A 27965-nucleotide genomic window follows, 5' to 3' on the forward strand; every position below is an offset into this window, starting at 1 on the left:
TGTTGTATGAGTTGCATATTCATCGGAAATAAGGCGCAGGAAGGATTTTTCAAATTATTTCAATCGTTTAATAATTTTTTAAACTACGAGGAAATAATCGCTAATTAGGTTTTGGGAGGATTCCAAAGGCCGTGAAATGTGAAACTGTATTTGGGGTCATTTTCATACATAACTCTCTCAAGAAGTGGAAGAAAAAACTTGAAAATCAGCTAGAATCTTGAAACTCATATGTCGTGTGGACTGTGGATCAGTGGATGAGTAATGAGTATCCAGTCACATGTCTTTCAAGTTTCAACCTCCCAGTCCCAAGAACGAATTTGATATGATTTCAACGACAAAACTAATAGAGAGAGGCTTTTCAGGAGGCTCACGAGGCTGTACAAAATTCAAAAATGTGCTTAAATGTTATGCAAGGTATTGAAGTACATGTTTGAACCTCATTATCACGAATTTGACATGATTTCAGCGATAAAATCAAAAGGAGCTTCTAGGAGGAGCCGAGGAGGAGAAAAATTATAAATAAGCAAAATTTGAATTGAACAACTTCTATTATTTGCAGCAAAATTTCATGAATAATTAACAGTGCCTGCTGCGAAATGATTAAATACCTACATGTACATTTATTTATGTTTCGTTTGGTTCAAATGTTAAGCCAAGTCTTTGTCTTTGTTTTAATTACATTATGATTTTGATTTTCTATTACATAATAAGTATATTTTTTTAAAATTTATTTTGTAATACAACGCCTAGAACTGGAACATTGGCAGCACTGTTATGAGGGGTGCTTCTGCTTCTGCATGAGCATGATTGTCGATTGTGTCTGTCTTTGTCTGTCATTCACATTCAGTCAGTGTCACAGTGTGATGTGAGATGAGTCAGACGAGTCGTCCCTCGGCAGTCGGCTACATAATTCGTTTCGTTTGTTCTTGAAGTGCTAACAGGAACGTGTTCCTTCGCTGATTTCATTTTATTTTGCGTTCATTTTTTAATTAATTAATCGAATTTGCTGTTGAAATAGTAAAATTTGTCCTTTGAGGATCTATTCTGTATGTTCGTGCTCGATTAATACTTACCTTCGAAGATGATTAGCGTTTCATGATTGTTGCCGAAGCTCCGGTCGTCCGGTCAGATATCGTTGAACTATAGGTAATTAATAGTTACTGCATAATTTTTGCATTTTCAAATTACAATTTTCGTATTCATTTGAATATATTGTTTATCGTGATATTCGTGATTTGTTTCTACAGCCGCATCATGTTGAAAATTTACTGTTTCATTCCTCTTGTCTGAAGCTGAACCGCGTACCGCGTGGCCGACGTTTTTTGTTCGAGTATATTGCGTTCTTTGAAATATTCAAATTTGAAGCTACGACTAGGTAAGTTGGCATAGCCTGTTGTGTATTTTTGTATTATTTTGTCTTTTAAATTAATGTATTATTTGCTTTATTGATTAATTTATTATGTTCGTTTACGTGAAATGGTAAAATTTAGTTCGTAATGGTGGTAGAACTGCGGACTGCGGTGTAATTCTGCTGTCAGCTGTCTGAGCTGTCGCTGTCGCCTCACCGCTCACGTCGTCTTAGTTTCTAGTTAGTAGGGGGGGGGGGACACCAAACCAAATAGCCAAGTAGCCAATCGTCTTCGTGCCTCAGAGTCGTCTGTGTAATGCTTGTGTATGTAACGACTGTAAAAAACCAAGGGACTGAAGGGAGCCTCGTTTTTTTTCGTACACCGCATCAATCTAACCTTCTGAGTCTGACCTCTTTACTCTGGTTGGTTTAGTTTTTGGTTTATTTTATTGCATGATATGGTGCACGCTTTGGGACTTAGGTGCTTGCCTGTGCTGCAGCTGCAGCCTAATCCTAAGATATCCGAATTTTTTCTGCATATTTAAACGATTTCAACTCAAATTTTTCGAATCTCTCCATCACGTTTCCATCATTTCCCTTGCAGTGCATGTAAAACTGGAGGTTTTTTCATAGTTTGAGCCAGGTTAAAGATGTACAACATTTTGCAATGTTTTCAAGGACTTTTTCACATCATAATAATTATTATGTTACTTACTTTCTGATTTGAAGGAAAATTTTTGGAAGGTTCGAGTGAATGAAAAATGAAAATCTGTAGCTTTTGTTATTGGCGGAAGTACATCAGAAGAAAGAGTCTTCGTAGTTAAGTAATAAAATATCGATTTCTGAAAGCGACTTTTGAGCATTCTGAAGCAATTTTTGTCCTGAAGTAGTTTCACCTTTCACCATCAATAGAAACTACAGAATCTCGAATACGAAAAGAGTGCCCAGAGTAAGCCCAGAGAAGTGTTATTTTCAAACCGCCATCTGTCCTTTACATGATAAAATCGCGATTTTATGAATCAAAATCAGAAATCATAGTGGAAGTATAAAAGTACGATGCAGAATGAGGATTTTGACTTGCATTATGATTTGAGTAATTCGGTCATAATAAACTAAATATCACTGATCCACAGCATCATCAGCGATTTCATCACTAAAAATTACGAGGGAAAATGAGCAAATGGTGTAAGGGGAAAATTATAAATGATTCAAGCAGGTACCTGTGTGAGAATTATAATACATAATGAACTTCGTTCACTCCTCAGTCCTCACCAAAGAAGTGAAAAATAAAATATAGCAACTCTCTTTAGTACCGAACGTTTTTCGAATTATTGTATTCAAATGAAAAATTTCTTTTGCAAGACGAAGTAAGTATGACGTCAGTAAATTAGTACCTACCTAACTTAACTTTGCCAAATCCGGTTAAAAAAGGTACAGAGGCTAACCTGAATCGAACTTTTAATGGTCAATTTCATTTTCTGTTTCATTGTTCATCACTCTGCTTCAGCAATTATTTAAAAATTAACAATGAACGTAATAAATTTTTGTAGCCTTCTGCCTTACCTACGTAAATAAAATACAATAATCAGCCACCAGCGTCTCTAAATTGTCTCGTCTGACTGACTTTTTCATCCTCATTATAAAAACCGTCGTACTATAATTTTTAGGATTGTTTTTCGTGAAAATTTCAATATATCGCATAAATTTGATTCATTCTTCGTTACTTAGCACTTTTCGTGATTCGATTATTCGAAATGTGATACCGAATCCTATCACGAGACCGTTTTTGTGCTCATTTCGGTTTTAAACTCTTAAAATCAAAAATTCAAATCATTCTCGAGCATTGATGAATAGTTATTATTATTAACACAGTCAAATGATGCGTAACTGAAGACTGAAGAGGAAGTCTCAATACCTAATGTGGTAAAGAAAAGATGGAAAAGAAATAAAAATGTAAAATTGGTAACCTCAAGTTTTTTACGTACCTACATTTTCGAAAATCTGGTTTTTGAACGTTATTTGTATCTTTGTTAAGCACTTTTTAGATTCCAACCGCAAACTTTCAAAACCGTAAAAACTCTCTCTTTGAATTTATAATTTATTTACTTACCTACTCAGTAAAGTCCATAATCCATTTCCTTCTATTCTCTAACTTCGATGTTATCAAATTTCAGATTGATTTATTATGGCTTCGAAAAGTTTTTCCGCCGATGTACGTGAAATTCGCTCGTTGTTGCATAGGATTCCAACTTTGCAACAAATGTGTTCCTACGAAGTAGTGTTGACCTTATGGCGAGATATCTTAATGGAAGAAGAAGCCAACAAAACAGTCGAAAAGCTCATCGCCCCATTTGGCCAAATGTACGGAGAAAATGTGCGTAAAGCGGTGAAGCAGTTGGCAGTACTTACCGAAGATATTAAAAACCGTCTGATCGATGATTATCTGCCCGATATCTCGCACAAGGTGGATTGCTGGATGGAATACACGAGAAGCTGCATGTTACCTGATCTTCCAGTTTTCGTTTTTCGTGTTTATTTGCAGTATTGCGTTTGGAATTCGAGAGGGGAAATCGATTACAGAAAAACTGCACGAAAATTATTGCTCGAATGCGACTTTGATGAACTGAAATTTCCCGAGAATCCATTTTTTTCGACGGGTTTCGGTCCTTTGGAAGAATTTGCGTTTATGTGTAAATTCGCTTTGGAAGATATTATCGAAGCGATCGATATCAACGAGTATACTAATTGTTTCGTCCTACCAATTGATATGAAAACGAGCCCACTGATGTACTATTGGATTTGTAAAGCGAGAAAGCGGCCTATTCCCGGGGTGAAGAAAGGTGCCGGTAATTTAGAAAAATTGATGCTGTCGAAAGAAGAGGTCGATAATTGGACGATTATCAATTATTTCTGGAGTCGTTTGGGTGAACGCGATCGAATGATGAAGGTTGGAGAATTGTTAAAGAAATACGAAAGTTGGCGGTTCCTTAAACCGTTGTTGGCGAGCTTGACTGATGACGAATTGAATTTCGTTATACCCGTGAGGCCCATCGAGATGATGACTGATCTGTGGATCAACTTATTCGATTACGAATTGGTTTATTCAATTTGGAACAGTACCAAGCATTTGTTGACCGGAGACCAATTCTCAACCCTGTTGAAGAAAGTATTACAGTTTCGGTACTACATGGACGAAGGTTACAAATCGACGTTGATGAAAATTTGGAATACAGCTGAAGAACGTCATAGAGAGCATTTCGTCACTCTGCAAAAAGACGTAATCGAGAAAGTTTATTTTTCATCGGACTATCGCAATCATTCTCGTGGTTTGCAGTTTCTATCTGTCGTACTGGCTCATCCGATGGTGGATGCGGATTATAGAAAAGATTTGATCTTACAGCGCGGATACCAGTTAGCGATAAATCATAAGTATTCCGATGTCGAGGAAATCATCAAGATTTTTTTGCCCGATGCTGCGGATGTGGCTCAGCTCAAAAAGACTGTCATCGAATCGCCCGATGTGAAGAAGTTTTGCGTTGCGTTGTTTAATCACAAAAGTGATCCGGAGTATATCAATAAATTTGTCCAATTTTACGCTCCGGATGAAGCAACCATGACAGCTTATTTGAAGCAGATTGCCGAATCTAAGGCAGCCGAGTGATTCGAAATTCGTGAATTTATTTTTTTCATTTTTTATTTCTAGTTACTCGAGAATCGATTTTTTATATTCGTTCCTTTTTTTTTGAATACTTATAACTTTTTACAAATTTGAAATATTTGTAATTTTATTTTTTATTTTTATTTTTAGTTGAACAAAAATGTTGTTAGTTTGAGTAATTAATACTTACTTAGATAACCCTTTTTTAATGCTTTTGTATTCGTTTTAATTTTTTGAATACTTATTATAATTTTTTACAATTTTGAAATGACGTTATTGAGACCAGGCTTATATTGTAATCAATGGGTAAAGTAGTTCTGCATGAGACGATGAAGTCCTGGTGGACTGGTGAAATTTTGAAACACGTATCCTCGGTTGCGTTTTATCTAAATTCTTTGTTTCCCTCGCGTTTTTGTAAAATCCACTTTTTTTTGTTATTCGTGTAACGCGAGTTTTTTAAAGACTAGGTAATTCGTGCCTCTTTAGACAGTTGTGGCGCCATGTACGTTGTAAATCGTTTGAAAAATCGTAAATCCATCAATGCAGACTGCGGTTTAGGTTTATTATTTGGTAGGAATACGCTTCTATTGTTGAAGAAAAAAAAGCCGGGTAGACAGACAGGCACTGATATCTGCGAAACAAAATTCTAGGAATCTGGCTAGAGGTAGAGGCGCCTGGCCATTTGGTCATTGTTGAAAAATGTTTCAGCAAGTTTCTGTGAAACGTTGGTGCTCTGTTATTTGTATTCTGACTTCCGTCGGGTGTATTGTGAGGTTTCACCTGGCCTATTGGTGATTCTATTTTTGAGATTCGATTTTCTTAGTTGTTTATGCAAGTGGTGAATTATTTTAGTCGCATTTAATTCAAATGATAGTACTTTTTTAACGAGTGTTCTGCTAGATTGTGTTATCTTTATTGGCAATTTTTCTCTGGAAGCTGAGAAATTCAGTCCTTCGAACGAGGTGAGTTTTTAGAATGATTTTTATTCGTGCTTTGAATTGTGTGGAAGGTGATAGATCTGGATCATGGATTGTATTGTGAGCATGAAAAAAAAAAACAACTTGTTTGAACACCTTTTCGAAGCTGAAAATTTAATTACGTCATTGAATGAGTATTTATTAATTTTGATTGGAAATTATCTAATAGGGTAAATGGATTATAATGAAAAAATGATACCTAGTGAAGAAAACTCGATTGAAAGTACATAGGTACCTATGTTTTTTCGAATTCAAATCGCAATTTTTTGATATTTTTTAAAAGTTTCCCTATCAAACCATATTTAGAATGTGTCTTTGAATGCTCATGTAGATTATATTTTTTTACTCTAGAAATTCGTATTTTTTATTCATTTTTAAAGTGTTTATGGTGTTGGTTTTTTGTCAAGATTTCGATGATTTTTGAATATGTGAAACGCACAAAAAATTGCTCGGTTCCACGTCATATTTTGCTCTTCCCCACATTAGATACCTATGTCATTCGAGTAATTTTTAGCCAATTCAGCCAAACTTGATCGTATTTTTTCCCCCCTTTTTTTCATTTCATTTTCTCAGTTCATAATTTTTAGTCTTGCTTTCGTTTTCATTGAATGAGTTTTACTCGTTGGAGTATTCGATTCCTTTTTGATAAAATAATATCTATGAATTTAACGAATACGAGTAAAATTTGAATATTGATATTTTTCTTCCTCGGAATGTTTGAACATTCAGCATTCTGCCTACTCTTGCAGTATTGTCCATATCCGTATCAATATCATAATGGAGGTGATTGAGATTTCATTTTATTTGTTTATTTTGAGGAAGTAGGTGTAGTCTTTCATCTTCAAACCAGAAAAAAGCCCAGAAATAAGTTCGAGATTTTTTCAGTTCCCACAAATGAGCGCTTGTTGGGTCCAAATTGGATTCAAAATTGTCCAGTGAAATTGAAAAATGTGACTAAGTAGGGCCCTATTAGAATTTGTATTTTTCCAAAATGGAGAGAGAAAAATAGATTTTTTTGTACGCACAAGCAGTTATGAAACTGCTGACAAATAAATACCACAAATCTCTGTTTATTGAAGGACAACTAGATTCGTGCAAGTTGTGGAATGTTGCTGTTTGACAGATTTTTCAGTACTATCGATTAAAAATAACAATCCCTGAAAGCTTGATGAACAGCCTATTTTGGCTAAAAAAAAGTCATGAAATGGTCGTAAGACTTCAAAAAAATTATGAAAATGTTTCTGTTTTGATTGAACGTGTCCAAAACGCATTGAAATTCATTAAAAATTGTCGAATGGCGTAAAAATTGTTCAGATTAATGTGTAACTTCATTAAAATATATTGAAGAAGTAAACTAGAAATTGTTTGAAAGTTCATTAAAATGCCTTGAAGTAATGTTTCAAGTTGCTGAAAATTTTTAAAAGTACGGAGACATTTGTTATAATGTTGTAAAAATCCTTTCGTAAAATCCTATAAAATTTGTTTTAAATGCTTAAAAAGTTGTTGAAACCATCACTAAATTTATTAAAACGTTTATAAGTAAATTTAACAATTGCCAAAACATAATGTTTAAAATGCGGTTAAAATTGTTTCACAGATCGAAGAATCCATAGGGGGTGCTGAAAACTCGTTTAATTTTCTGGAAAATCATTTAAAATGCTTAAAAAAAGTAGTTGGAATCGTGTAAATAAATTGTTTGCAAAATTGAAAAGCATGAAAAATTCCAATTGTTACTGAAAATTGTTCAGAATGTTTTAAAAATCCGTGAAACTTGCTTTCAAAAATCGTATATTTTATAGAACCGTTGAAGTTTCCTAAAATATTGTAGAAACAACTTGAAATGTGGTGAATTTCGCCACCATATAAAAAACGCTGGCAAAATTAATTTGAGGTGGAATAATTTCACCTGAAGGACCTCTTTTTCCCTGATCGTATCAATGAAAATCAATACGAAGAAGTCAGCTTAAGGTGAATGCCTGAGTTTTTAATTGAATAATCCAATATGAAAAAAAAACTTGATAGGTTCATGTAGGCAACTTTACGTACATCCACGCATAGTCCGATCCAACTGTTGGACCAAACAACAACATATGCTCTGCCCACCTAAACACAAACCGGTATTGATGGTGAAATTCACCACCATGTACCCTTAGAAGGTGAGAGTAGGGTTTTCAACATTTTTGAGCCATTATCAAAGAATTTTAATGAATTTTTAGGTGTTTTAAGCGGATTTTCAAAAGCTTTTAGCAATGGTCAGAAACTCAGAATATTAACGAAGTTTTACCATATGTATGCTTATCGATATATGTATGACATTCTGACGTGTTTTCAAGCATTTTAAAGTTTATTTCATCAAGTGAAGGCGTGTTTTCAAGTGCTTTGATGTTTTAAAAAAATGTTTTAAGCATTTTATACGTAATTTTATCGAATTTTTATGCATGTTGAATGGGATTTCAGCAACTTTTAAATCATTATATTGTGGCTTTTGGCTTCTTTTTTCATATTGTTATTATTTTTAATAAGTGAAAAATTCATCCCCATGGTGTTACACACGGATCGCAGCGACTCGTTCAATCAAAAATCTGACGTCATATTCGTATTCAGCGTCACAAAAAACATACTATTTTATGTGTCACACGAACAAAACACTTTTTTGAACTTTTACCCCTTTGGGGAGGTGCTGGGGGCCGTGGATGGGGTCCAATGAAAAATCTGACATCACATTCGTGTTCAGCGTCACCAAAAACATACAATTCGATATATCACATGCCCCAGATTTTCTTTCGAAAGTTTCGCCCAAAATTAGGAGGAGGGGAAAAATTCACCCCCATGGTGTTACACGCAGATCGCGGCGGCGACTTGTCCATCATAAAGCGTCATATATCGATGGTAGATCGTGGCCAAAAAATTAGCTGCTGAAGCGAACAGGGTGACGAATGATTTCAATTTTTATATTTTTTTCAGCGTATTTTTGTGATTTTTCTATATTCAAAACCCCATACGTTTTCCCCCCGTCAACTTCAGCAGCTAGGGTAGTTCCCTTGTGAGATGCATCTGGGTGTAATTTTAGGCGTTCCTATACAAAATTTCAAGAAAATCGGCTCATAAATAAAGTCGTGAATCGCCGTCTAAAAATCAGGGCTTACATTTATATGTATAATAAATTCTGCAATGCTCTATACCATTTTCAAGTCATTCTCTTTGAAAGAAAATATGGAATATAATGACGTAATTAGTGCATCAATACATTGGAATTTTGGTATAGGAATTGAATATGGAACTCAATCCATCTCAGTTAGGGAATGGTTACTATTTGTGATGTATTGATTACATTATTCTACGTACTCTTTACATTGTAGGTAAAGCAGAGAGTCCATCAAATAATGTAATGAGTACATCAAAACTGGTAACCATTCCGTAACTGAGATGGGTTGATTTCCATTGGTACTCAATTCGTTAATAAAAATTTACGTGTTGTGATGCACGAAGTACATTCCATTTATAATTTCTATCAGTGTGATGTGTTTTCTTCCATTTTGAATTTTTCGTGAATTGAATCTAATGTTTTACACCTCTCAACAAGATTTCAAGTACATATTATTTTGAATCATTTTGAGTAAGTATAGCTTTAGAGGTTTTTTCGTGCAAATTGGATTATATTTTTGGTACCTATGTTTTGAAATTTTATTCGATATTTTCATGACCAATAGCTCCTCCTTTCCTAGAAACAAAATGTTTGCCGAAATTGTTTCGAGAAATGGTCTAAAATAGTCGTGAAAAAAAATACGAAAGAATTATGAATTTTGTAAGCCACTAATTTAGTACGTCTATACGTACCTACCATGTCTTGAAATCGCAATGTGACGTATGTGTAGAAAATTAATAGAACATTACCTAGGCGTATGTAGAGATAAACGCTATGATGTATTCATTTTACAATCGATGGCCTGACGAAAAAAATTGATATTTCAGATATTGGCCAAGCATACAGTAATCGCAATGTTCGAGCATAGAACGATTCCAGGACTAGCCGAAGATAGACGTTTGGTGTTCTACAAATCTGTGCCAACGTTACAAGATTTTGCATCCAGCACCGTAGCTTTGAGTATATGGTTCAATTATGTGGAGTGGAGTCGAACTAGAAACGTCATTGTTGCGTTTAATGACAATTTGGCTGCGGCACTCGGTATCGATAGCAATTACCCTGAAGAAATAGCTCAATTCGTAGAACGGTTGCAAACGCCTAAACGTATCGAAGCAATGATCAAGGCTTCAGTGTACCAGGTGGGCCAGAATATGACCGAGTGTATCAGCTATTACGATGATGCATTCGGATTGCCGGTGACATTATACGGTATCGAGTATTTCGATATAAATTGGTTCGTATGGTATCGAAATGGACAAATTGATTATAGAAAAACTGCCTCCAGAGTGTTGTTATCCGAGGAAAGAGAAATTTCGGACGAGGCGGAGGAGCCTGAGGAGAGAAAATTCTTGATATTGTGTAAATATTGTATGGAAGAAGAGATACGAACCATTCCGCTGACTGCGAGTCTCCTCGAATCCCGATCCTTCCGTTTTGCAAATTTTGAGCATAATTTTTTGACATATTACTGGGTTTGCTTTTTGAAAAACGAATTGCACCAAATCCCTTTGGGTAACTTCACCTCGATCAACGTCGTAATGGCCAAAAGGTGTACGTACGAGGAAAGATACGCTTTCCAGTATTTTTGGAATCGATTAGGTGACGCAGATCGCTTATTAGTTATCGGCGATGGTTTCGAATCGCGATTTCAATGTGGTGTTATCTCAACCATGTCTGTCGAGCAGCAAGGTCTAATGTTTTATCGAATGCCGCCCGGTGAATCAGTGGTGAATTTCTTCAACCATTTGGATATCTTGGGTGTGGCATTTTCGACTTGGATGCTGGTGAAAGACCGTATTACGATGGAACAATTCTCTCGTTTAGTAGTCACGTTATTCTCGCGTTGGATCTATGAATTTGCTGGTCAAAGTTTGGGAAACGGCCTCTGATCGACTTAAAGGACACGTCGTCCGAAATTCTGCAGACTCTATAATTGAGGCGCTTGTCCAAGGACGTACTTATAAAGACGAAAACTTTTATGAAAATGATGTACCGTCCTCTGCTGTACAGAGAGTGCGTGGACAATTACGGATACGCTATGAAAGTTCGGTTTTAGTAAAACCTCTTCTTAAAGAAATTTCCAAAAGTGCCATGAATTTTTTATACAAGTTTTTCTCGTCAATGAGCGTGGATTCTCGAATTGATGAATTTCTGTCACATGCGGAAATATTCGCAGCGCACATCGTTGATCCCGCCTCAATTTCTCAATTAATAGACTTATGTTTGCCCACTGAAGAAGATCGGTTGGAATTCAAAGATGAGGTTACAAGTTCGCCCTACGTACTTGAACATTGTGCGGTTTTGATTCTGGAAGATCAATTCGAAATTCTGAATGCCAAATTGGAATATTTCTGGACGAGTGCAGAAGCTGCTAGAGCATACATTATAGACCTACTGCAGTCGGAGCGAATTTGTCACTTCAGATTGCCTATTGATAGCAAGAAATGGTCCGGATTGAGTGGATTTATTGACGAAACGTGCCAAAATGACGTGTTGGCATCTCAAATAAAAAATATCATACTTTCGCGATCTATATCCGAAAGTACTGCTTGCGTCGTTTGGTTGTGTGATGAATACTTGGACGAGATAATCAAGGTAGCGAACCATACTTCTAAGGCATTAAACACGTATAAAAAAACCATACTAAAAACAATTCGGTTTTGTTTGGAAGATTACTTTCTTGAAACAATTTCAGCATTCAAGATTAAACGAGTACTATCCTGGTGTTTTCGTAATGAACATGGTGTAGAAATTGTCCAATGTGCGACGCTTCTTGATGACGTTTTTGAAAACAGCTTCGCAGATATTTTATCCCATCCTTTGAGGATCAAGAACGATGTTCCACAAGACCTTGTCAAATTGGGAAAATACATGTCCTTGCGTTTTTCGACTGTTGAAGAATTGAAAACTTTCAAAATACGTCTGATATACGAATTGGATCCGAGTGCTGTTCGTCGATTTTTAGAGCAATGTGGTGGCGATTCTTTTGAAAAAGTATTGAACTGGTGTTTCGATAACGACCAAGATGCTGTTCGTAAGTTCCGATGCGAAAAACACCATTTATTTGTCCAAGTTAATGTACTCGTAAATACAGATGCTACTCAGAATTCAGAATGAACTACATAATTATAAGCTGTTATACGTTGATTCAATTGGTTTCTGTATTTACCTACGATCTTTCGAATTTTCATTTTTTTTTTTTTTTTTTTTTTCAGTTTTGCGTATATTGTAATAAGTTTTTTATACTTTCGCTTGTGTAATTCTTTGGTTAATCATGCATGTCATTTTTGATTCAGATAATTATCTACACTTACTCTTTTTAATGTTTTGCGTTTTTTTAACACTATATTTACTTACCTTATTGAAATCTAGAAGTGTTCGGGCTCAATAAATGTTTTAGACTTTTGGAAAATGAGACGATTTTTCTGTTCTAATGGTATATTTTCGTAGATATTTCTATATTGACCTTTGATTCACAATCGGAAATTATTTTTTTCTTTTAAATGAGAGCCTCTTGAACGGAGTGACATCGTTGAATGAAGACTAGCTGTGTAAGAACAGCGTGCTTCGAAACCCCCGAATCTTGATATTCGGCGGTGGACGTTAATTTTTCAATTTTAGACGAATGTTTCAAAATATAAAACTTTTAGAGAAGTTAACCACAATCAAAGTTCTTCACGTTGAAAATTTTGAAAAAATGAAAAACTTTTCGAGAGAGACTAAGTATTTACCAATTTTTTTCAAATTTTTGGTATAGGCACGACAAGATTGTATTTCTTTGGAGCTAACAGCGAAGGAAACATAATCGTAGTTGAAAAAATATGATGCTGAAAAAAAATTATTACTACCTACTCGTATTTTAGGAAACCGTCATTAAAGATTTCTAATTGAAATAATGCTCGAGGAGTGTCTTTGGGAAAGATTAAATTAATAGAAGCTGAAAAGGCGGAAAAGGTGGTTGGAAAATTTTGAAATTTTCTCGGTTCATTGGTGAATTTCAGAAAAATTACGAAAGTAAAATTTTGGTTACGAGTGGTAATGTCTTCAAGTATCAATATTACTTACATAATTTTCTTTTTTAAATCATAAAAGTAATTTTTTTCGAAAAAAAATTGATTGGTATCTATTTTAAATACTTTGAAATCATTTTTCTATCATTTTTGGATTGGTCAGGCTGAACTGTAAACATTTTTCTAATGGGAAGGTTTCAATTTAAAATGAGGAATTTGATAGTCGTTTTTTAAGTATACTTATGTAAAAATTCGATGGAAAATTTGCTGAAGTGTTTCAATTTATTGGGCGGTGAAAATTCTAAACCTTCACGTTAACATTTTTCGCCCTCCCTAAATCAAGCGAAATGTTGAATGTTTGAAAATCTCAAAAATGTCACACTCAGAAACTAAATTCTTCTCTATTTCGAGAACTTATTTGTAGGTGGGGGGGGATATAATATTGACCTGATTGGATGAAATTTTTGTCACGTTTTTTTAATGTCATTTGACAATAAATTTTTGATACCTACATCGGCTACATCTAACAAATTTTTTAAAAAATTAAAAAACGACCCATTCCATTGTGGAACAAGGAACATTCAAAAAAAAATGTTGTAAATAATGGCATATTCATTAAAATGAAGATTTTTGGAACCCCTTGAGAGTACTAAAAACCATCATCGATTTAGGATCAAAACTGCTTTTTATGCCTTCTTAAATCATCCTTCAGTTGAAAAAAAAATTTAGTATTTTTTTTCACCAATTTGGCAATTTTACTGAAATTTGCAACTTTTAAATTCCTAAAACACTATTTTTTTTCAGTTTTAATTTTTTTTTTAACCCTGGCTCCCCTCATGTCTGGGTTCCGAAAAAAATTGAACATCCTGCACGAGGGTATTGGAAAATTTCAACTCAAAAATATCAGCTGTATCCACCTTCTCGAAATTTTTCTGACGATTGTTTGAAATTTTCAACTTACCAACCCCCTTCCCCTCCAATCTTGAAAAAACCGGGTAGATTTTTTTGAATGAATTTCCACGGATGCTCTTTGAATGACTGTTATTTTTGAGCTGTTTAGAGGAGGAGGAGGAGAGTTGAGGAGGGTCATTAAAGTATTGATGCTATTTTACGTCTTGAGTGATGAATAGTTGGGTTCTTTTAACCCCCTTTCAAAACGGTCTTTTTCTGGGGAGGACGCGGGACGTGCCTTGAAAAAAAATAGTATTTTTGAATTAGTGAAATTCGATCAATGAAATTATTGTTGTACGTACCTAATTAATTAATTACAATGCATTGTTTCATGAATATAAGTTGCAACAGGTGTGGCGTAGTTTAGTAGAATTACTGATTACCTATGATTTACACTGATCAGCGCCTCTCGCCTCAGCCCTCAGCTGTAATCTGAAGATTTTAATGAAACGTCACAGTGACGTCACTCGACGGACCACTGCTACGTGTATAGGTATACGTAAAAAAAAATCAATGGTGATTAGCTAATGACAGTTAGGCGACAGTCTGCCGAAAACGCTTTTGACAATGTTTTTGGTAATAAAAATAAGGGAAAAGCTTTTACATTTTGTTTTCAATTTCAACGCAGTATTTGAATTTGGCAAACATTTTTCTTATTTCTTTATAGATTTTGAATTCTCCATTTAAGGTAGTATGTTGAATTGTTGATGGGCCAGAGTCAAAAAGGGTATACCTACTCCCGGATAAAATAGATGAATAATGCCCCTGTCCTCGGATTTTTGAAATTTTAATAAAACATTGTTGGGTACTTTTTAAAAAAAATGTTGGATCAAAAAAAATGTCCTTCATCTCACCCCCTTCCCTCCACTCCTGCCCACAATGGCGAAAAAATGATTTTTCGGAGAAAAAATCATACTTTGTTAAGTTTTGAAAAAAAATCTTGAACTTTTTGTTTGATTTTCTACTGTTTTTAGACTTTTAGAAGCCCGCTTGCAAAATTTCAGATCTATATCACTGGCAGTAAGTATCGCTTTTTTTGGTGGTGTCATGACACAAAAAAAATCACATTTTGTGAGTGTTTGAGTTTTGATTTGAAGATGACCCGTCGACCCGCCTGAAGGAAAAATTCGAAAAAAAAATCCAATAATAGTACTAACTCATGCAAGTATATTTTTGGATTTGGAAGAAAAAAATTTCATGTGCTTGAATAAGGTTCGGAAATATGGCGGTTTAAAATTTTCTTTTGTTAATATCTTCCCCTTGGGGTCCAAAAAAAATTCACGTGGGTAGACTCATGTCTCCTCTATAAATTTTGGGTGAATTTAAAAATGTTTGTTCAAAACTTGTCGAAGTATGATTTTTTTTTTCGAAAAATGTGCATGTTTTCGGCATTATGGGCAAGGAGGTGGGGTAGAGGAAATTTTTTTGGGTTCAACATTTTTTTCACGGGTACCGATACCGAACAATGTTTCATCAAAATTGCAAAAATCCGAGAACAGGGGCATTCGCCTATTTTACCGAGGAATACCCTTTCATTGATAACGCTATCAGCCAATCATATCGCAGCTGTCCGTCGAGTGACGTCACTGTGACGTTTCATTGAAAACAGCGCTGTGTTATCAATTATCATCGTGTTATCACTGTGTATGTTTATAGTTTAAATTTTGTGTTGCTATAAAATGCAGTTTTTAGTGAATTTAATCCGGCGTAATATTATAAATAAATGTCGTGTATAAGATGAAATTGCTGTTCGTAACGTATGGCACCTAGTAATACCTTATCTTTTCGCATATTTGACGCGTTAACGAATATTTTACCGTTGAAAATTGGACGGAGAGAAAGATCAAATCTTACGTGATAATACTCCAGCGTATGCATCTTAAACCCGTTCTCCTGCCATGAAATTTCCGAGACGTTGATACGACCGTTTAAATTTCAGAATATCCCAACCAAAGTTGTAATTTGGTCATTGGTGGCAGTTGAAGATCAAAATCAACGTTCTCTTGATCGGCCATGTTCTGCGAAGACGTCTCTGTCGATGCTTTGGAAAAGCCATTCGTTTTCCACTGGTCACCTCGCACCCTACAGGCTGAAGCTGCATCTCAATGTGCGTTAATTTGCCTGCGTCACTATTATTTCAGCCGTTATCGCAATTTGTACCCTGATGAAACTCCAAACAGCGAATGGTTTTGGAATTGCGAATCTCTTTCCTGCGATATATTTCAAGCTCCGAAACGTATCGTCGATATGATTAGAGATAACATTAAACCACTGAAGGAGGATTGGATGTTGTGGGTGAATTGGTCTCGTGGTAAAATGAATACAATTTTCGGCGACTTTATGTTAGATATTTTGCTTCGTGTTAAACTTAGATCGAACGGCGAGTTTTATTATAAACCTACCGTGCAGCATTTATTACGAGTAGCGAGTAATAAATGGACTGTCGAAGACCAATATAGAATAGCGTGCCTGTATTGTTGCGAAGACTACGTCGAACGTTTATGGCCATTGATACCCGACGACTCGATGATTAAATGTTACGGAATGATTTCAGACCCGATTATAGCCTACTGGAATTATCGTATGAACAACGAACTCGACAAGGTACCCGGAGATAAACGAGATTCGCCCGAATTACGTATGATATTGTCGCAAAAATGGAACGAATGGTCTCAAGTCATCTATTTTTGGGACAAAATGAGCGCCGAAGAAAGAATGTCTAAAATTGTGGACATTTTGAGGAGCGCCTTCGTTACTAGATATATGTTACCGAAGTTGAATATTTCGCAACTCGAGCACGTGTTTAAGGTCATACCTCATCTAGTAATAGCAAATTTGGCGGAAGCGAAAGCGAGTACGTCTCACGTATCGGTAGTTTGGAATTATGTTAAAAACACTATTACCGAAGATCAATTCGAACAAATGCTGCGAAATTTGTGGAGAATTTCCGCCTTTAACATCGAATATCTGTATTCCGATAACGTATCGTATTTGTGTTCAGATATATGGGACAGCGCACCGGATCATTTGAGGAAACACATATTGAACAAAGACGTAGATTTCTTTTCAGATCATTATACGAGAAATAATCAAGTTTACGATGCTAAGTTAATTCTCGATCTACTCGCTTATTCTACTCGTGAATCGAGACTGCAGATATGGAATTATAATAAAGAGCAGTTTATTCAGATTGCGAGGATGTCTGATTTGAGTAAGGCAATCGAGCTGTGTTTCGATAACCAAGACGATCTCGTTATATTTAAACAATTCGAACTGTTGAATGAAGAAGCGTTGGATTACAAATTCGAATATTTTATCGAATTCGGCTCGTGTGACGAATTCGTCGAATACCTACGGTTTTGTTTGGTGGACGAGCAAAGCTTAGCAGAGCGGAGGAAGCAAATAATCGATTCGAAAGTAGAAAGTGTATTTTTATTCGATTTGGAAAAATTGAAAAAGTTCAACGGTTTCATCGACGATTCATTCCCCTCGCAAGATTCAGCCGAACGATTCAAAGAAAAATTACTTTTGGATAATTTCAATTCATGCGCTTATCAGGTCGACCTCGGATGGTTGATCAAAATCAAAGAAAAAGTCGATCTTTTGCTACCGTCGGAAGAGCGTAAAGTAAAACTGAAAAGAAAATTTTATCAGCATTGCGAAAGTATTTTGAGATCTGGAAAATTTAAAACATTCCGTATACGAGAATGGGAACAGTTTTTGAAATGGTGCGCTCCCGATCAAGAACAGATAACCAAGTTGAGAAACTCGTTACCTATAGATGATATTTTTAAAACGGCGTTACCCGAATGTATCATAGAGTTGGGTTATTTGCCACGCTCGTGTTTTCCCTCGTTGGGTAGTTTTTTGCGATGGTACTTTGGCAGTAAAGAAGCAACCAAAATGTATAAAGTGAAAATGATTAGAAATTTAAGGAAGAGTTTCACGGTAATGAGGGTGTTGGAAGGTAAAGACAAGAGAAAAATATCTGTTACGTTGAATTGGATTTTCGACGATGACGTCGCCGAAATTGAGAAATTCCTAGCGGAACTTGATTTGTAAAACGTGTTAGTTTTAAAAAAGCAGGCTTTTGCATTTGTAGTTTCTCGAATGATTCGAGTTTTTGTGAATTTTTTTGATATCTCTCTATTTATTGTTATCGTGCATTTCTTTGAATTAGTTATTATTTTTTCTAAAAATAAATTATGTTTTTACTATCTTTTAGTTGTACATATTTTGAAATCCTGGTACCTACGAGTCACGAAGTACAAAAAAAGACCATCTGCCAATTTCGTTGAAAATTGATTCTTCACTGAGATCTATAATACCTACATCTTCGCCTATATATTCGCCACATTAAAAAAAATAACTGGAAGTATGAAAATAACCATTCAAACGATAATAAGTATTTCATCTCAAGTATATCTCATTATTAATGACAGTTTTAAATTGCTTAAAAACTTATTAAACTTGCGTAAATATGGTCTGAAATGTAGTAAAAGCGATTTAAAAATGCTTGAAATGTGATTAAAATTATTCAGTATAAATTCATTAAAACACTTTCTGAAGTCTTTTGAAGTGCTTGAATATTTGTTAAAATGTTATGAAAATCTCCTAAAATTCGATAAAAAAACTGTTAAAAATGTTTACAAAGTGGTTAAAAGTACGTAAAAGTTACTGAAAATTTCGAAAAAAAACTCCTTAAAATGTTTGGAAAAACGTCAAGATTTTCTGAAAAATTGTTCTAAATATTAAAACATTGGTTGAACTGTAAATAAATAATATTCTAAAAATCGTTTAAAAACTTGAAAATTGGTTGAAATACTATAAAAATTCTCAAAAACGTAAAAACATGTCTTGAAAACGCAGAAAATCGCTAAAAAAAAAAATTCGTTTAAGAAACTCTCTTAAAATTTAATGAAAACTGCTTAAAACGCTTAAAAATTGGTCAGAAGTAATGTAAAAGTTGTTGAAAATATTTTTTAAGAACTGAATTAAAAGAATGGAAAAACATGCAGAATTGCTGAAAAGTTGTTTTAAATTCCCAAAAATTTGTTAAAACGTTATAAAAAATTTTAAATGTTCGATAAAAACTGTGGAAACATTGAAAAAATGCATTGAAAAAGTGTTTAAAATTGCATAAACTTTGCTGTATAGCCTATCGTTTAAACTAGGTACTTCAAAATTTGCCAATTTTTTTTTTTTTTGATTTTTACGAAATTTCATCAAATTTTTAAGCATTTTAAACGATTTTCAGCGAAATTTTGACGTTATCTAATACTTTTTAATGCATTTTTCAACGTTTTCAATTATTTTCAACAGTTTTTATCGAATTTAAGGGACATTTTTATGCATATTTACAGATTTTTGATCATTTTAAGCAACTTTTCAGCTCCTTATAACGTTTTTCCACACTTGACCATGAGTTTTTTCTTCTGCGAAATTTTGAGCGTTTTAACCATTTTTTAGCCCTTTTTACGTTTTTTAACAATTTTTAAGTGTTTTTTCAGTGGTTTTAACAATTATTACAAAATTTTAACTACTTTTCAAGCAATTTAATTTGCTTTTATTGAATTTTAGAGAGGTTTTATCCGATTTTAACAAATTTGCAAGCATTTAGAGAATTTTTAGCATCCCAATGGTTTTTTTTTCAACAATTTGTACAGAATTTTCAGACGTTTATGGCACTTTGAAGGATTCCTTGTAAATTGTTCATCAAAAAGTCCTGCTTTTTTCCAATCAGACTTCAAATTTTCATATTCATTTTTCCTTTTTCTAATTTTGAAAAAATTTCGTGGAAAAAGGGCTCATTTATTGTCGGCGTTTAAAACTTGAAGTACACATTTTTGAGAGATTTTTCCCTCGTTTTGCTCGGGCTATATTTGCTCTTCTTTTTCCGAATAGAAAACTCACTGTTCAAATTCAAAGGAAAAAGTTCAAAGTTCGAATCAGAAGAATAAACTCCTCTCTTCATAAACTTTTTTTTACCTCTGAAAACATGACTTTTTGAAAGCTTTTGACCTTGTTTCACTCGGGCTAGTTTGCATTTTTTTCCAAGTTTGAATTTTTTTTTAATTATCATTTAAACTTGAAAATTTTGAAGCGAAAATAATGAAATTCTTCATTCATTCGAGAGCTTTTGCCTTACATCGCTGACGCTCGTTTGCTTTTGAACTTTTCAAAAAAAAATTGAAATTTGAAGCAAAATAATAAATTTTTTCTTTATTTAGGTATCACACAAAAAAATATCGTTTTTTATATGTACCTATTATGTACCTATCGAAATACTGATTTTTGAGAGCTTTTGGTTGCGCTTCATCGCTAGGGCTCGTTTGCTTTTCTTTCTTAATTTTGAACTTTAAAAAAAAAACATCATTCGAATTCCATTATTTTTTATGTCTCTTTGGAATACCTACTCGTAATTTTTGAGAGCTTTTGTCCTCGCTTCACTCGAACCCGTTCGTTTTTCTTTTTCAAAAAAGAAATCATCATTCGAATTTTAAAATTTTGAAGCAAAATACTTAATAAACTTTCTATAGCCTAAGTAACTACTCATCACACAAAAAACACATTTTTTTAAATACCTCTCGAAAAACTGATTTTCGAGAGCTTTTTCCTCGGTTCTTCTTTTCGGTATAGTTAACAAAAATTCCGGACTTTTGAAAAAAGTTCTTTATTCGCCCAATTTCATTACATTAGCAAGAACCTTAAGGACCATTTTAAGAAATACGTAATTCGTCGCGAGACTGTATAAGTGTATTACTCACACAACCGGGCTGATTTCACAATTATTGTTATCACTTCATCAATTTTTTAGATTCTCAAATGACGTGAATATCGGAAATTTTTTTTAGTGGAGTGACGAGATGATGGTGTGAGTTTATCGCGATTTATTTTGTAGATTTATCATTTCAAGATTTTAAAAAATTTGGATTTTGGAAAATCCACTGATCGATGACGATCTTCTGAACATCTTTTCCGTGGTTTGGGGATGCATGTACTTGTATAAAATTGATAAGTACCATATAACGCTGCTAAAAAATTGTGGGGGGGGGAGGGGGCAATAATGTTCTGGAAAAAGCAAAAATTCTCTCTTGCATTAGACAGAATCAGGTTGTTTTTCTACTCATTTGCGTGACAGAAACCCGCTGGAAATTATAAAAATGTGAAAAAATTCCCTTCTCCTCCCCTCCCCTCAACCACTGCCAACGAAGTGCTGTCCTCAAGAATATGCCTTCGCAGCACCCATGTAAATTTATGTGTTTTATAAAGAAAGCTACTTCTTGTAAATAATAGTAGGTAGTAGGTAGGTACTTATAAAAACACCAACTTGGTAACAAATTTCAGATATCATTAAAATACCTTTTCAGTTTTCTTTCCCCGAGTCACTGATACAATCCTTTGAATTTCAGGATTTCTCCTCGCGAGTCGTAATTTGACGGTGGGTTCGAACTGGCCAACTGACATCGATTTCACTGCAGTACATTACCAATTATACCATATCTGCTGAAGACGTAACCGCGAATTCTATGGAAAATCCAATCATTCTACGCTGGTTTCCTCAAACTCTACAGTCTATAGCTGCCTCTCAATGCGCACTGATTTATTTACGCCATCATTATCATTCTCGCTTTCACGACCTGTACCCTGATGAAACCGTGAACTGTAATTGGTTCTGGAAATGCGAAAGCATCTCCTGCGATATATTCCACGCTCCGAAGCCTATCAAGGATATTATTGATCATCATGTTAAGCAGCTTTTGAAAAAATGGATTTCGTGGTTGAATTGGTGTGGTATTCGATTCTATTTGAAATACGGTGACAAAATGTTGTATATATTGGATCATGTTGAACTCTCGAACGGCGAATTTGACTACAAAAGTGCTGCTAAGCGCTTTGTGACGAGTGACGAGTGGTCAGCGGTCGAAAAATACCAAATCGCCTGTTTGTATTGTTTGGAAGATGACGTAAAACGTTTGTGGCATTCGGTACCGGATGGAGCTTCGATTAAGGAGAGTACTTTTGACGCAGAACCGGTGATTTATTATTGGAATTGTCGTATGAAAAATGAACTTGACAAGATACCTGGTAATGAACACGATTCGGTAGAGTTGCGTGTGTTATTATCTGAAAGAGTCGACGATCGGTTCCAAATTGAATATTTTTGGGGTAAATTGAACGCGGAAGAACAAAATTCAAATCTTAAGATCATTTTGAGGGATGAACGTACCACTACGTATTTGTTACCGAAGTTGAATTCTTCTCAACAGGGGTATCTTTTTAGGAACAAGCCTCACCGTTTGTTGGTCAATTTGATAGGAAGAAGTGGGGCCGGGGGAAATTTGAGTTTAGTTTTGCAAGTATGGAATTATGTGAAAAATTCGATCCCAGGTTATAAATTCATTCATCTGATGAGAGAATTATGGTGTTTTGTTGAGATGCATGTTGAGTATTTTTGTTACGCAAACGTACCACCCCTGCTGTCAGGTATATGGACCGATGCACCGGATAATTTGAAAAAATACGTGATCGAGCGTATTCTGAATCGCTCAGATGATGCAAATGGTGCAGATGATGATGATTACGATTATGCATATAACGTTGAGTTTTTTCTCGATCTTCTGAGCTTTTTGCGGCCCGAATTCAGACGAAATATATGGAATAATTGTTGGGATAAGTTTATCTGTTATGCGAGTACGTCTGATTTACACGAAGCGATGAAATTGTGTTTCGATAATGAAGACAGTCTTGTTCAATTTAAAGAAAACGAGATGCTGAATCATCCCTCTTTGGAAACTAAGTTTTATCTGTCTATTGAACACGACTCAGGTGACGAATTCAACAAATACTTACAGTTTTGTTTATCGGACGAGCATCGTTTGCTTGAAGTGAAGAAACAATTCGTCGATTCGATAATGAATGATGGTGTTTTTGATCTGCCTTCAGATAGATTTACGATGAAGGTAATCGACTTCGTAAACGGTGTATTTCCATCTTTAGATTTGGCTAGGCAATTTAGAGAGAATTTTATCGCAGAAAATTTGCACGTGGTGGTTGATTTGGCGAATAAGAACCGTTTACTCGATGTCAAAAGTACTGTCGATTGCTTTTTATCCTCTTCCGATGAGTGTAAAACTGCAGTGAAGAAAAAAATGTACGAGATTTGTGAAAATATTTTGAAGTCGAACCAATTCAAAAAGTTTCGTGTACGAGATTGGCATCAATTTCTGAAATGGTGCGCTCCCAGCGAGGAAGAAATAGTAAAGTTGAGGGAGTCTTTACGTGTAGATGATATATTTGAAAAACTTTTACCTAAAGCTGTTCAAAAATCGATGTACTTTCCTCGATATTCTACTGCTTTGGATAGTTTTCTGTTATGGTATTTTACGAGCGAAGAAGCTGCGAGAATGTATAAAAGGAGTAAGATCAGCAGTTTTTTAAGCAATAACTTGGTGACGAACACTTTTAGAAGTGGATGCGATCGTAGTATTTCTATGATATTGAGTTGGTTTTACGACGACGATGTCGCTGAAATTGAGAATTTTCGAGTGAATTTCACCCCCAATGACTAGGTATACCTACTAATTATTAATATTTGGTGCCATTTTGCTATTCATTCGTATACCTACATAAGTATTATATTTTATTATTTCTTTTAATTCAACTGATCTACTTTTTTGAATTTGGGAGGAATTTTAAGGTATTTTTTCTGAATTTCTTTGGTTTTCAAGTATTTACTTATTTACCTATTTACAAGTTGTGAAATCAGACTTTTTATTTTTGCGAATTAATTTTTCTTAGGCTATATTTCTATTGCGGATATTTTTTTATTACTTATTCCTATTCTGTAAAATTGTACTTTTTTTTACTTTAATGTGCATATTATTGAAATATAATCCTTGTAATTCCGAAATTAGGAGATTTTTCATTTCCGAATCTTAATTCTCTGAGTGAGTACTCATTCCACATTTGATCCAATATATGTATCTCTAGATCGAGTTTACATGTTTCATCTAGGTACCTATTTGATTGATAAATTTTTCGTGTATCTTTCACAGTTTGAGCGGAAGAGTTTTTTTTTTCAAATCAACTTGTGAAATAACTCTTGAGGACCTCTGCTTTACGAAAACATTTCAAAAACACCGGGAGTCAGACTCTGTATTCGAAGAGTCATGCAACTTTTTACTGACGTCTTTTTGGTTTATGGTCTTGTTAGGGAATTTTCATTGAATTTGCGCAGTCGAACCTTCACATTACAGAAAATAGCTTTTGCACTCGCAATTATTAGAAAATTACCTACTGATCGAATTTAGGAAATGTCAAGGACTAGCAAAATCGACTTCTCGCCTAAAAATAATACTACTCGTATTCAAGTTTTCGATTGTTGAATTTTCAAAAACTTTCTCCTTCGCTTTGCTGAGGCCAATTTTCTTTTCTTGTTCAAAACTGAAATTTACCAAAAATCACAGTTCGAATTCTAAACATGTCAAGGCCAACTAATAAACTTTTGACATCAAAAATAATCATACCATGTTGAGTTGATTATTTTTTGAATTTGTATACGTATGCACATTTTGGAGAACTTTTGCCGTTTTGCGCTTACTTCGTTCGGTGTTTGTGATTGCTTTGAAGTTTGAAATTTCTTGAAAATATTTTTAAAAAGTGCTGTTGACAAATGTTTTTTGCTCGTGCATGTTGTTGAATTATTTTTGAAAAAAAATTTCAATTTATATTCTTTTGTATTGTGGGAAATTGAGAATTTGAGTTTTTCAAAATTTTCATTTTATATTTCTATAATTGGGCAGGGTATCCTATTACTTTATTTAAAGCAAATGTAGCAATAATTATAGATAATCGTTTAGTGACGATTTTGAACTATTAGACAACATACATATAATGACACCTTTTAACGGAGACGATGCAAAATATTGATTACAATTTTTTTTCTTTTCAATTTTCATATGTCCAGGTGTATCTAGGTACGTAATTTCGCGAGAAAAATTTCAATCAGCCGATGAAGAACTGAACATCGATCGATCAACATGGCTAGTGTGATTCAAGAGGAATATCCATTCAGATTTATCAACTCGCCTTCGTCTCTGCAATCGCTCGCTGCGACGGGTTTGTCGTTAGATTATTGGCGTCATCAGTACTTCAGCCATCCTCCCAAACAAGATGATCCTATTACCTCGTTTCTGGAAAAGAAAAACACCAGCTGCGACGAAATCTTCACCGTGCCATCTTGTATTAAGAATTTGATCGATGACAGGATTAAATCGGTCGGACCTGAGTTGAAGAAATGGATCAAATATCTTTCGATAGAGGAATTATTATTCGAAGGAACTATCGAAAACGCTTTGCCCAGGTTTCTCAACTGCACCGTTATGAAACCCAGTGGTACCGTCAGTTTCACAGCAACTGCAACGAATGTGCTGAAATCGGACAAGTTCAGCGACGTGGAAAAATACCTGATAGCTACGACGTTCTGTTTGGAAGAAGAGGTCAAACGAATTTGGCCTTTGGTATCAGATGCTCCTCGAGTTAAGGTCGGTACCACCATGAAATCGCACATGATGTTTTATTTTAATCGGCGTATGATGTCGAGAAAAGCTCCCATATCCATTGTCAACCAATTTAAGGAATCGTACACGAAAAAGAATTGGGCAGCTTGCGAGTATTTTTTCGATCAGCTGTCAGATAAAGAGAAAATAACAAGGATCAAGATTATCGTAAATGGTAAAGATGCAGAAGCCATTATGTGCTTATTGCCGAAATTAACGAGAGATATGGCTGAGACGGTATTCAAAGCAACGAACTCTCGTTTGTTGCATGTTTTGGCAACAGAAACGAAGTATTCGGGATATGTGTGTGAATCGTTCGCCGTATTTAAAAATTTCATCTTCGAAACACCGTCCATGTTTTCCAATATGATTAGTAAACTGTGGGCAGTAGTGTTCATTTCTAAGGATTTGGATTTCGATCGACGTCATCGAGTGAACGCTTTCCTTTTTGAATTATGGACCAGTGCACCGAGAGAATTGAAATTGTACGTTGTGACAACCCGTTTCAATGAGTTTTTCTGCCGATTGAAGCTAGGTCCAGATTCGTTTTCACAATGTTACGGCCACGACATGGCATTCATGCTGGAACTGTTCAATATTGCTAGTTTCGAAAGGAGAAACGAAATATGGAAGAGGAATTGGCGTAAAATAGCTTTTCACGCTACACCAAAATTTTTCAAACAATTCATGAGGCTAGCTCTGCAAAACGATGAAGACATCAATGTGTACAAAGAACGTTTGTTCAAGCACACAGACCTGTTCAAATCATTAATCGAGGCAGGATTTTTTTCTGATTTGACAGATTATCTGAATGTCTGCTCGAATGATCCGACACTTATTCGGAACTGTAGCCAACGATTACTCAAGTCAAATGCCGACGTCATGTTTTACTACGATAAAGATAGATGTGCACGATGCGATGTGTTCCTCGGTGCTTTGTTTTCGAACGTAAAAAACGATGTGGATCAGTTTAAATTTCGGATGATTTGCTGCCGGACACAGATTAAAAAACTGCATTCTGAGTTTAATCGAGATGACAGTTTGAATATTCAGCAGGCGGTCGATTTTTTCATTTCGAGTCCGGAACAATTGAAAGAATTAAAACGCAAGTTCCTGTCGCATCTTCGCAGTTCTGTTGTACCTAGCCCATTCTATCGGGACGAGTTTTCACCGTGGTCGCAGTTGGTTGAATGGTGCATCGATAATGCGAAACAATTGTCAGAGTTCAAAAGGACTTTTAACATCGACGAAATTTTCTTAAAATGTATCGAGGGTCGTGGTAGATGGGGGAAAATACAATATTTTAACGAATTCTCCAAATGGTTCTTTGAAACCGATGAAGCTAGAATCGCGTTCAGAACGAATAAAATACATAACTACCATAAAATCGACGAGTTGAATAAAATTTTGAGGTCTGCTGAGTCATCAGTTGATGAATTTTTGTCAGGTATTTTCGATGGTGATATGTCTGAGGTGCGGAAATTTCAGCAGTTTTTCAAGAGAAATGAGCACGCGTTATCTTCTACTCGTAATGAGGAATTCTCTGATGCTGAATTGTCTTCTGATTCTGAACTATCTGGAATTAGATCGTTTGACACCAGCTTGTCCAGTGCTGAATCAGAATGTTCTGATACGGAATCGCCTAGCCCAGAATCGCACAATAGGTGCCGAATCTCGCTGTAAATAAATTTAAGTTGAATATCCAAGTGCGTCGCGTCTACATTACTCGATAAAAATCGTTTAATAACATTGTACCCTTCTCCTTATTTTCAAAACTGAAATCGTCTGCGGCGATTGAAATCTATCCGAGCAATATACTTGCTCCTTGAAGTTTTCTGTTTGCATATTTCAAGCTCAGATTACTCGTCATTCAACGCTGGAACAATTTCACGAGATTGATAAAAATTTTTCAGGAAAAAAATTATGTCGACTTTTTTTTTAAAATTGTGGGGTTTCTGTTTCGTTATTTGATGTTGAAAAAATGTTATTTTTTAGTATAGGTAGGTACCTATTTCTAAAGATTCATCTCTAGTGTTTTATTTTGTAATGTTCGTCGCTTATTTGTATTTTTATTGTCGTACCTAGTACCTACCTATCTATGTTCCATTATTAATTTTAATCAATTTTATTTGATTTTTTAAGGTATGATAACGTTTATTACTTTTTTATGAACTACCATAATTTTTCATCATAAATTATTTTTTTTATTTTTTCAATGTGAGTTTTGGATTTAAAAAAAAAAAAACTTGGTAGTTGCGGTTTGTACCTATTATTCGTATTTTTATATCAAAGAAGAAAATATTAAACTATGATTT

The 27965-nt window shown here is 34.8% G+C and overlaps 2 protein-coding genes across 4 annotated transcripts; both read left to right on the top strand.

Annotated features, from left to right (window-relative positions):
- Window positions 1-415: 415 nt before the first annotated feature.
- Window positions 416-27910, top strand: LOC135836424 (uncharacterized). Of its 3 annotated transcripts, none has more exons than XM_065351254.1 (3): window positions 416-1146; window positions 1248-1375; window positions 25059-27910. In XM_065351254.1, the coding sequence occupies exon 3, from the start codon at window positions 25132-25134 to the stop codon at window positions 27331-27333; it is 2202 nt and encodes a 733-aa protein (XP_065207326.1). In that variant the 5' UTR covers window positions 416-1146; window positions 1248-1375; window positions 25059-25131; the 3' UTR covers window positions 27334-27910. The 3 variants fall into 3 exon arrangements, with proteins under 3 accessions (XP_065207326.1, XP_065207327.1, XP_065207328.1); XM_065351255.1 differs by lacking the exon at window positions 25059-27910 and adding an exon at window positions 21502-23994; XM_065351256.1 differs by lacking the exon at window positions 25059-27910 and adding an exon at window positions 3523-5476 and having other exon boundaries at window positions 546-1146.
- Window positions 5672-11017, top strand: LOC135834098 (uncharacterized). The gene is made up of 2 exons (XM_065347936.1): window positions 5672-5968; window positions 9956-11017. Exon 2 carries the CDS (start codon window positions 9983-9985, stop codon window positions 11015-11017), a length of 1035 nt encoding a protein of 344 aa, XP_065204008.1. The 5' UTR covers window positions 5672-5968; window positions 9956-9982.
- Window positions 27911-27965: the final 55 nt, after the last annotated feature.

Source organism: Planococcus citri, chromosome 2, assembly GCF_950023065.1.
Source record: "Planococcus citri chromosome 2, ihPlaCitr1.1, whole genome shotgun sequence".
Lineage (NCBI taxonomy): Eukaryota > Metazoa > Arthropoda > Insecta > Hemiptera > Pseudococcidae > Planococcus > Planococcus citri.

What these genes read in the sequence shown, in the direction of transcription:
- LOC135834098 (XM_065347936.1), top strand. Translation starts at nt 9,983, where the DNA reads ATGTTCGAGCATAGAACGATTCCAGGACTAGCCGAAGATAGACGTTTG.
- LOC135836424 (XM_065351254.1), top strand. Translation starts at nt 25,132, where the DNA reads ATGGCTAGTGTGATTCAAGAGGAATATCCATTCAGATTTATCAACTCG.